The sequence below is a fragment of the Hippopotamus amphibius genome, chromosome 2 (genome assembly GCF_030028045.1).
Source record: "Hippopotamus amphibius kiboko isolate mHipAmp2 chromosome 2, mHipAmp2.hap2, whole genome shotgun sequence".
NCBI lineage: Eukaryota > Metazoa > Chordata > Mammalia > Artiodactyla > Hippopotamidae > Hippopotamus > Hippopotamus amphibius.
In genome coordinates, this window is record NC_080187.1 from 214,349,886 (window position 1) to 214,360,593 (window position 10,708).

At 60.2% G+C, this 10,708-nt stretch overlaps 1 protein-coding gene across 1 annotated transcript; it reads left to right on the forward strand.

Annotated features, from left to right (window-relative positions):
* Nucleotides 1-4,444: 4,444 nt before the first annotated feature.
* On the forward strand, nucleotides 4,445-9,465 carry ISLR2 (immunoglobulin superfamily containing leucine rich repeat 2). The gene is made up of 2 exons (XM_057722854.1): nucleotides 4,445-4,586; nucleotides 6,009-9,465. The coding sequence occupies exon 2, from the start codon at nucleotides 6,017-6,019 to the stop codon at nucleotides 8,255-8,257; it is 2,241 nt and encodes a 746-aa protein (XP_057578837.1). The 5' UTR covers nucleotides 4,445-4,586; nucleotides 6,009-6,016; the 3' UTR covers nucleotides 8,258-9,465.
* The last annotated feature ends 1,243 nt before the right edge of the window (nucleotides 9,466-10,708 follow it).

Sequence of the window (10,708 nt, forward strand, 5' to 3'; positions counted from 1 at the left end):
AAGGTCACACAGTGAGTACATGGTGGAGTCTGATGCTAGAACCTTCCCTCCTAACCACTATGTAGAATGTGTATGAGGGGAAGGAGAGATGGAAGTTGGGTGGGGGTGGTTTATAAACAGGGACTACAGAAGCTGAAAGGTGGGAAGCTGTGTGTGTATGAGCTTCTGACTGGAGGGCAGATGGGAAGGGTCTCCTGTGTAGGCTGCTGTGCTGGGGATATGTGATGCCCTTCCGGGTCCTGGCTTTCTTACTCTCAGAGGCTCTCCCTCATTCATTAAATCACCCACCTGTCACATTAAATACAAGGGCACCTACAGCTCTGAGTGCAGTTGCAACTGAATCGTGTGCACATTGTTTCATGTCTGAAACATTTAATCAAACGTCTATTACTTCCAACTTTGCAGCTTTCTATTCCCCTCTTAGAGCCTGAAAAATATTTTTTTCAGATCTCAGGCATTTTATATGTCCCTAGCAAAGTCAGAAGACTTAAGGACTGCCTTCTAGGCCTGGGTACCGGCCTCAAAGACAAAGCACTCACGCAGCACAGGGAAGGTTGGGGAGGAGTACTGGACGGTTTCATCCCGGGAGAACTAAATTTATTGGTTTGCTCAGTGTCCCAAGGGTACCTATTGTGCCCTGGATGTTGGAAACACCACCGGGTGCGAGGCCGGGACTGTGCCTGTGTTGGGCAGGGGTGAGAAGGTTACAGATTCCTGGGACATGCACTAAGTGGGAATGGGAAGAAAAGCTTCGGTGCCTTGGTTTAGCGTCTCCCACTTAGGAACAGTGTGCGGGATGCAGAGCCGGGAGCAGCGCACGCCTCGGTCCCTGGCTCAAGCCGCAGACCCTCCTGGCCCCCCAGAGCACCCCAGTCATTGCCCCGCGCCTCTGAGCCCGGCAGGCGGTTTCCAGCAGGGGGCGCGTGCGAACCAGGCCTGGGCCCCAGGCTTTGAATAGACAGAACCCGGGTAGCGAGTGCCGGGATCCAGGGGGTTTCAAACCGCCCTACCGTCGGGACCGCGCGGGTCGGCAGGATGGAGGTCCACAGAAAGCTGCCCAGAGCTCTAGCTCTCCTCCCTGGGTGTATTTAGGGTCGGTACCCCAGCCTAGTCAAAAAGCCTTAGCCCGGATTCTGTAGATTCCAAATCTGGGCCCTCCACGCCGGCGTCTTGGAACCTCGTATCCCTCCTCTCCCCTACTCCCACACACCTAATTAGGTGTCTGTTTCTTTAACCATCAAAGACGTGGGTGGCGGTGGGGGTGGTTTCTTCGCTCCTGGTTTCCCAGCCCTTCAGTTATCAACATTGCAGACATTAGAGAGGCTCCTACGTGCCTGGCGGCGCCGGTCGAGATGCGCTTAGTATTCTCCTAGCTGAGCTCGGAGGCCTATCCTGGAGTCGTAGCTCCCACCCCAGACCTCGGCGGACTCTGCTCGGGGCGACTTGGGGCTCCAGCCCTGCCAGGGCGGGCACTGAACTCTCCAGGGTCCAAAGCGGGGATAAGGGTTGTCTTTCCCCCAGGGCAGACTCGGGGAACAAAAGCGCTTGCTTGGAGAGTGGGCGGGAGCTGCGGGGGTCCACGGGACTCGGCGCCCTTAGCCGCCCTCCAGGCGCCTGGAGCCCTGTCTCCCCTGGCTTCTGCATCCCCGGCAAAAGAGCAAGGAATGGGGGTCTTTTTTGCCTCGCAGGTCCCAGAGATTCCCAGGACGCAGGCTGGGCAGGTCCCTGCGGTTCAGGGAAGTTCTCCGCGGAGAGTGAGCGAGCTCATTTTTCCTCCCACTCCCCAGCCTGTCTTCCAGTCCCTCAACCCTTCCAAGTATCCATCCCCTGCTTGCCTCCCCGTACGTACGCCTGCCTCCTAGCCGAAGGCAAAAAGAACCAAAAAAAAAAAAAAAAAAAAGGTGAAAATTCCGTGGAGGGTCCACGAGTCGCGCGCCTTCATGCCTCGGTCACTGCCTTTATGCCAGGCCCCCCTCCCCGCTCCAGGGAAAATCTCCAGGACCCCCAACCAGGACCCAATTCTCCAACCTCGCTGCTGGGCCCCCGACTCCCCAGATCCTCCTTCCTCGACCAAGTCTCCTGGAATTGCCTTTCAGGATTCCCAAGATGCGCGGACAACACATCCAGGACGCGCCACCACCCCCCCCCCCCCGCCCCCGGGTCTGCAGACAAAGAGGCTGCGTGCCAGGCCAGCCATTCCCCGGCCCAGTCAGGCCCAAATCGCCTGGATTCACTCCCAGACTAGGGACCTGCTCCCGCTGCCCCCCACCGCATGGTCAAGATCCTCTTACTCCTCCTCCTTCCTCGAAGACACCTTCTCCCTTAGGGCGCCCCCGTGCCCTTCCCCCGGGGCGTCTGTGGGAAGTACGGGCCCAGGCAGGTGGAGTGAAGTTTGGTTTCTGAATTCTGGGTTGAGCGAGATGCGCTGGTCCCAGCTGGCTGGGCTGCCTGTAGCGACCGCAGGAATAGCAGAGAGGGAAGGATGCGGAGTGTGCGTGCTCCAGTCTGTTCATATTTAATTTACAAAGGCTCCTCGGAACCCCGGTCGGGTGGTCTCTTTCGATGCAGCGCTCCTCACGCGTTTCTCTCCTCCCCCTCTCCAGCTCATTAAAATGCTCAGCACTCAAATCGGAAGATTGATCTCAGAAGCCCCAAACCCAACCACCTCCAGAGACCGCCACGGCCCGAGTGAGGGCTGGGGGGCCATGTGCACCGGGTGTGCTCAGTGTCTATGAAAAAACCGGGGAAGGCAGGGGCTCTGTTTCCCAGAGCCTGCACCCCTTTTCCGATTCTGGTCAGCAACTGTCTCCAGGGCTGCCATGGGCACTGCAGGGGAACAGAATTCGAGTTTTATACAAATGCCTCGACATCCCTGCGCCTCCACTTCCCTGTCGCTAAAAGAAATATCGGGGTTTCGCCAGAGACAGGAAGAGAGAGTCCGGAACAGCAAATATTCGAGTCTGCTGAGGCCGGCTGTTGTGTGAGGGTGTGAGACAGTAGGGCGGTATCGGGCCTCGGAGGCTTTGGGGGATAGTGTTTGGGGTTGATGGTGTGTTTGCTCGTTAGACTGTGAAGATGTTGGCGGGGGCGGAGGAGGGAAAGAGATGCTCCAGCCTTAAGTCTCCAACCCACAGTGCTCAAAAGGAGCAGACGTTTTGTAACCATCCTTTTCCGTACGGCCGTCTGCTGCAGCCCCGGAGCCCCATTCGCCTCTAACTGGCAAGACCTGAAGGCGAGGCGCTTCACTGCGCTCGGGCCGGCGTCCAGGGAGCGGAGGCTGGTAACCACACGCCCTGACCCACCCGGCGGTGTGTATGAGCCCGCGCGCTGGGTGGTGGGCTTCAAGCGCTGGTTTAGCCACAAAAGACGAGACGTATACAGAGTCAAGCTGAGGAGCCTGGGCAGGGGCGATGGTGGGCTGGGGAGGGGAGCGTTGCTTCCCCGCGCGCCCTGTAGGGCGGTGCGTTCCAGTCTTCGGGTTGGACGGGCTGAGGTGAGGTGGGGGCGGGGGAGACCAGGGTTCGTAGCTGCAGATCCAGGCAAAAATAGCAGGGAGGATGAGGCGCTCTGCTAACACTATCAATTATGCATCGTGTTGAACGTGGCTTCGGGGAGGAGGCGGCTAGCAGCCGGGGTGCGGGGAGGAAGGGTCCGCGCGAGCCCGGCGGCGCGCAGCTCAGCCGGTCCCGCGCGAGGTCTGTCTGCGCCACCGCCTGCCTTTGCAAAAAGAGTTTTAAGGCAGAGACACGCCTCCCCCACTTCAGGCGTGCGCCTTTCCTTCCCCCAAATTCTTCAAAGATGGTTTGCCTCACGTGTTGCGGGGCGTAAAAGCGGCTCACATTCAATTAGCAGCAAAGCTAACGGGCCCTGGCGGACCCGCGCGTGAGGGTGAGTGCGCGTGAATGTGTGTGCGTGCAGGAGGGGGGAATGGTGACTGTCCCGGGTGAAGGTGTGCCTTTGAAAATCTGTGTGCACGTAGCGAGACCTCAACACATTGGTGCGATTATTACATGATGATGGGTAATTCGAACATTGCGAAGAGGGACTGTGCGGAGGGTGTGAGGGTCTGTGTCTGTGCCAACGTCTTTGAATGCGGAGGGGGTTGTGTAATTAGGGATAGTGACAATGTCTGCAGACGCGTAAATGTGGGGGGGATGTGGGTTACGGGAGTGTGATGAACTGGAAAGAGCCAAGCCGAGGGCGGTGGACGTGGGGGCGCCCCTTTGTGACCAACGTCTCTTGGCCAGGGGAAGAGTCTCTGTGGCTTTAACAAATGTAGATGATGCGGGAGGTGGGAGAGGCTGTGCGCGTCCCTACCGAGCCCGGGAGCGCGCGAGGACTCTCTTCACTCTGCAGCCAGTGAGAGGTGGGGGGAACAGACGTGAAAGGAAAAACTGAAATGGGACATCAGGGCTAGGGGAGTGCACAACTTACCTGTCCCTTTCTCTGCCTCTTCCTCATCTTCCGCACAGTCGTAGCAACAGATGTGGGAAGTGCTCTTGGGCTGTCGTCCTGGCTGCGCGACATCAAGTCTAGAGAAGGGGTTGCAGCCCGAGGGCAGCGCGCGGAGAGTCGGCGAGCAGCGGGTAAGCCGCGGAGACCACCCCACAACCCTGACCCAGGTGGGGGTAGATTCCGTCCAGGGTGCCAGACCCTGCCGGCTCTCAAGGAGAAGAGGGGAGGGGCCTTTCCTCCGGAGCAAGAGGGAGTGGGGAACGCGGGTTCCCAAGACCAGAGTGTGGGAGGGGCTCTGCCGAACCTGCCAGGAGCCCTAAGTGGGAGCGGGGAATCTGTTTGTAAGTGCGTTTGGTGTGACTGGGGATAAGAATCTTTGGGGGGGGGGGAGTCCTCCGGCATTGTGGCCTGCAGAAAGAGGCCGAGTCTTGAACCTTCTACTTGATTAGCTAGTGGCAGCCCCCTTGACCCATCAACTGGAGACTCCCCCGCCCCCATGGGAGCTGCCTGGAAAGGTCCGGAGAGGGGAGCGAGAATCTTTAGTGACCTCCCTCCGTTGCTCTCTGTCCCAGCTGGGAGGAGAGGACCTCCTTCATCAGACATAAGGTTGATCCAAGAACCCTGTTGGTTTTCCCCTCCCAGGAGTTGCAACCCAGGGCAGGTGGCTTAAGTTGCAGCCAGAGAGGGGCCTGAGGAGTCTGTTTCCCTGTCCCAAGCCTCTTGCCACCTGCAGCAAGTTCTCAGCATTTGCTGATCTGCTGGGATTTCAGTCTTAGAGGGCTGTGTGCAGGCGCAAGTGCTCGCCTGTATCCCTGTGTGTGGGTTGGTCTGTGTGAGGACATGTGCCCTGGTGTCTCTCAGTTCTCACAATGAACAGGAAAGTGCTTTGCCCCGTGGTGGAGAACGCTGAACAAATGCCGTGTTCAGTTGAGAGAACAATGAGGTCTCCAGAATATACTGTGTCTGTGTCTGGGTGTCTTTGTGTTTGTACGTCTACATGTATGTTTGGGTGTTGTGAACCCCTAACCCCCTGCGGAAGTTGGCGGTTTGATGACAGGTGTCTGGGCATGTGTTTGTATTGTTGTGTGCCTGTATAGGCGTGTGCTGGGCGTGTGCTGTGTCGTGGGACAGAGTTCAAGGGAGGACAGGTGGTCAGGGACAAAAAAAACCCTTTCTATGTATCCCTTTCCCTGAGATAAACGAAGGCTTAGAAACATAATCAAGGGTCGATGCAAAGCCCAGGGCAGATCGGCTACCGTCTCAGCCTGCGGAGGGCACAGCCCATGGCTGACAGGATAGGTAGAGAAAAAAGAGCGAGTTATGAGGCGGCTAGAAAAGGAAGTAAGGACCCTGAGAGGGACCACGCGTTGAATTCCGAGGCTTTTATTTATCTCCAACTCGTGCCTAAGAGAGGCTCCTGGGCACAGAGGAGAAAGTTACCGGGGCCCTGGGACTTGCCCTAGACGAGTTTACAGTGGAAGAGCTTGATAGGGGTGGGAAGCTGGGGCGCAGTGAGTCATCTTCTCCCCTCTTCCCCTGGCTTCCACCTGCAGGATCCGCGATGGTGCCCTTGAGGGCCCTGTGGCTGGCTTGGGCGCTGGTAGGAGTGGCCGGATCGTGCCCAGAGCCGTGCGCCTGCGTGGACAAGTACGCACACCAGTTCGCCGACTGCGCCTATAAGGAGCTGCGCGAGGTGCCGGAAGGACTGCCGGCCAACGTGACCACGCTTAGTCTGTCGGCCAACAAGATCACGGTGCTGCGGCGCGGAGCCTTCGCCGACGTCACGCAGGTCACGTCGCTGTGGCTGGCGCACAATGAGGTGCGCACGGTGGAGCCGGGCTCGCTGGCGGTGCTGAGCCAGCTCAAGAACCTCGACCTGAGCCACAACCTCATATCCAGCTTCCCGTGGAGCGACCTGCGTAACCTGAGCGCGCTACAGCTGCTGAAGATGAACCACAATCGCCTGGGCTCGCTGCCCCGGGACGCACTCGGTGCACTGCCCGACCTGCGTTCCCTGCGCATCAACAACAACCGGCTTCGTACACTGGCTCCTGGCACCTTCGACGCGCTAAGCGCGCTGTCACATCTGCAGCTCTATCATAACCCCTTCCACTGCGGTTGCAGCCTTGTGTGGCTGCAGGCCTGGGCCGCGAGCACCCGGGTGTCTTTACCGGAGCCCGACTCCATCGCGTGCGCCTCTCCTCCTGCGCTGCAGGGGGTGCCGGTGCACCGCTTGCCCGCCATGTCCTGTGCACCGCCCAGTGTGCATCTGAGTGTTGAGCCGCCGCCGGAGGCGCCGGGCAGCCCCCTGCGCTCCGGCCTAACGCTCATGCTACACTGCGTCGCCGAAGGACACCCGACGCCCCAACTGCAATGGCAGCTTCAGATTCCGGGTGGCACCGTAGTGTTAGTGCCGCCAATCCGGAGCGGGGAGGACGACGGGGACGCGGCGGAAGACGGGGATGAGGAAGGAGATGGGGATGGGCCAACGCAGACAGAGGCCCCCACCCCGACTCCTGCACCCGCTTGGCCCGCGCCCCCAGCCACCCCGCGCTTCCTGGCCCTCACAAACGGCTCCCTGTTGGTGCCCCTCCTGAGTGCCAAGGAGGCAGGCGTCTACACATGCCGTGCCCACAACGAGCTGGGTGCCAACTCCACGTCAGTACACGTGGCAGTGGCAGCGGCCGGGCCCCCAAAACACGCTCCTGGCGCAGGGGGAGACCCTGATGGGCAGGCTCCAACCTCTGAGCGTAAGTCCACAGCCAAAACCCGGGGCAACAGTGTCCTACCTTCCAAGCCCGAGGGCAAAATCAAAGGCCAAGGCCTGGGCCGGGTGACCGTCCTCGGGGAGACAGAGGCAGGGCCGGAGGAGGAGGAGGCAGGTGAGGGTGACGAGGCGGAAGACCAGGTCTCTGCTGACCCGGTAGAGGAGCAGCGCTGTGGCCACGGGGACCCCTCGCGGTACGTGTCCAACCACGCGTTCAACCAGAGCGCCGAGCTCAAACCGCACGTCTTTGAGCTGGGCGTCATCGCGCTGGACGTGGCGGAGCGCGAGGCGCGGGTGCAGCTGACGCCGCTGGCGGCCCGCTGGGGCCCTGGGCCCGGCGGGGCTGCGGGAGCGGGGAGGCCCGGGCGGCGGCCCTTGCGCCTGCTCTATCTGTGCCCGGCGGGGGGCGGCGCAGCGGTGCAGTGGTCGCGCGTGGAGGAGGGCGTCAACGCCTACTGGTTCCGTGGCCTGCGGCCCGGCACCAACTACTCCGTGTGCCTGGCGCTGGCGGGCGAGGCCTGCCACGTGCAAGTGGTGTTCGCCACCAAGAAAGAGTTGCCCTCCCTGCTGGTCATCGTGGCGGTGAGCGTGTTCCTCCTGGTGCTGGCCACCGTGCCCTTGCTGGGCGCCGCCTGCTGCCACTTGCTGGCCAAACACCCGGGCAAGCCCTACCGCCTTATCCTCAGGCCGCAGGCCCCGGATCCCATGGAGAAGCGCATCGCCGCCGATTTCGACCCGCGTGCCTCCTACCTCGAGTCCGAGAAAAGCTACCCGGCGGGCGGCGAGGCGGGCGGCGAGGAGCCAGAGGAGACCCCTGGGGAGGGCCTTGACGAAGATGTGGAGCAGGGGGACCCCGGTGGGGACCTGCAGAGGGAGGAGAGCCTAGCGGCCTGCTCGCTGGCGGAATCCCAGTCCAAGGCCAACCAAGAGGAGTTCGAGGCGGGCTCCGAGTACAGTGATCGGCTGCCCCTGGGTGCCGAAGCGGTCAACATCGCCCAGGAGATTAACGGCAACTACAGGCAGACAGCGGGCTGAACCCCCAGCCCGTCTGGCAGCCCATTCCCATCCCCCACCTTGGGTGCCTGGGAGCAGAAGCCTAGGGCTGGCAGGATTTCCCCCCCCCCCCCCAACTTTCACTTGTTCACTCTCTCACCACCCCCTAACCTTGACTGCTGGGGACTTCTAGTGGGGAGTGGGACGATTTTACCAGTCCCACCCACGACGGTCATTGTCCTTGTGGGCTGAATTCCCCTCCGTGGCAAGCACAGCTCCCGCCTCTCCCTCCCTGTGTAAGACACCACCCGCTGACCGTGAGGCGAAATCCAAGCCTCTCCATTCCCACTGCAATTATCTGCGAAATCCGCCCCGGAGCCCGCTCCACAGTGGGCTCGGAAGCCAGAGGAAATGGGAGAAGACGCTGGAAACATCTGATGGTAATGCTGTGGCTTGGGGGTCAGCCCGGGACCCCCAGCAGATGTCCCTAGCGTGGGGCGCCACGGGGTCCCGCCTTAACCCCTACTCCACCCATTCCGGGGTGCACCTCCCAGGAGCCAGGATTCGGTGGCGACTCCCCAGTTTTTATTTTCAAAGCCCCACCAAACGCTTCTGTCCTCCCACCCCCACACCGCTTCTGACCAGCTGGAGTCGAGCCGGGTGCCTGCGGCGCCTTTCAGCTCCGCGCTCCGATTTTCACATTTTCGTTGTTTTCAAAGACAGTGACACTCCGGGTCTGGTGCTAACACTCCCTTCCTAGCCTCTGGGAAAACTGGATGTGTGTGTGTGCGTGTGTCTGGGGATGGGGATGGGGATGGGAGGAATCCGTCTTCTCTCTCGCTCTCTCTCCCTAACTTAAAGCGCCGCAAAACCACGCGCCCCTTTTTCCGCGGAGGGTGCGGCCTTGGTCCCGGGCCAATTTCGTTGTGGGTGAGTCGGGGTTTCTGGAGACCCGACAGCTCGGTTTCCGCTGCTGCACGCGGCCCCGACCTCAGCTCGAGAAGCGCCGGGGGCGCAGGAAGCCAACTCTGGCCTCCGGGCCCGGGTCTCTGGTGAGGGGCCAGCGCCCCGGTTCGCACAAAGCCTGCGCGCAACCATACGGCGGGATCCGGAGGAAGAAAAGCCCCTCGGTCCTCGCGCCTCCCCGCCCCGCCCCTCCTTCCAAGAGAGTAGTCATATTTGCCCGGCTGTAGTCCTAGACGAGCGTGCTCTTGTAGGAGAAAAGTCTGTGTCCTGTAAAAGTGTGTCAAGTGTAGTGTAGGGAGGCGGGCGCGCGGGAGGGAGGGTGGGGAGAGGGGACGCGGCGCGGCGACTCGGGCGGTGGTCTTTTTTTGTTCTTGCCGAAAAGCGTAGGGTTTGGGGTGGGGCGTTTGGGGCTTCGGGACCAGCCCTGTCTTGTGAAGCGCAGCACAAGTGCGGCCCGGGGCAGAATAGCCCTCTGGGGTCCGCGCCCTTTTCTAAAGGCGTCTGTATGTAAACAGTCAATAAAACAATCGATTTGAACTGGGCTTGGTGACTCTTTGTTGGGGGACAGAGGGAGGAAGCCTGGGGGATGCAGGAGGAAACCGCAGAAGGAAGGAGCCCATAGGATCCTCCCGTTGGGATCCTTTGTGTGATTTTTTGTTTAACTGTCCTGTGATTTTACCGGGTGTTTACACCTGGTGCCGGCTCTTGGTGCCTCCAACTCAAGGATGGAGGGGGGAAACCATGTGGGATGCGGGAGGCTGGAAGTGAGTGGGGAGGGGTTGCAGGGAGGGAGGGGTGGCTCTCTGCAGACTGATCACAGGGAGCCCCAGAGTGTGCGCGTGAGTGTGTACGCGGGCACAATCCTCCTTGAGTTGACACTGTCACTACGATGGGGTGTGGCTGTGTGTGTGAGGACTGCCTAGTTTCTGTGTCTCAACACCAGCTTTGGTTCTCTGAGGATGTACGGGGGCAAGACTTGTGCACAAAAATGTTGCAAGTAACACAAACTACAGAGCCGGCAAATGATGGAGAGAAGCAAAGGGAAGGGTGATTCCACAGAACAAGCTGGCACCTTTAGCACAGGAGCCGTGTGTGTGTGTGTGTGTGTGGGGGGGGGGGGTGATGCTCAGTGAATGAGGCATGAACACCGGGCAGAGTGCATGGCTGTGGGTGTAGGCTGAGGTGGGGGCACATGTACCATCAGGGTGGAAGTACACTGATTTAATTGTCCTAGAAATGGGGCTTCTTGGGTGGGGAACAGGAGAGACAGAGGGATCAAAAGTGGATGCTCCTATCCAACCTACCGTGGTGGGGTTGGGCTGATTGTGTTTCCGCTGAATCCCCCCAGGGAATAGGGAGCAGCCTGGAAGGGTGGTGGAAGAGGAAAGCAATCAAAATGAGGAGGGCAGGTGAAGATTCCATCCCTACACTTTCTTCTCCCCACTTCCAATCTCTTCTCATCCTTCACCCTCTCTGTCTTCCTAATTGGACCAGGCCAGTCTAGGGACCAGGCCCAGGTCCAGACAC

Bases quoted from the DNA above. Each gene is read 5' to 3' on its own strand.
- ISLR2 (XM_057722854.1), top strand. From the start codon at position 6,017: ATGGTGCCCTTGAGGGCCCTGTGGCTGGCTTGGGCGCTGGTAGGAGTG.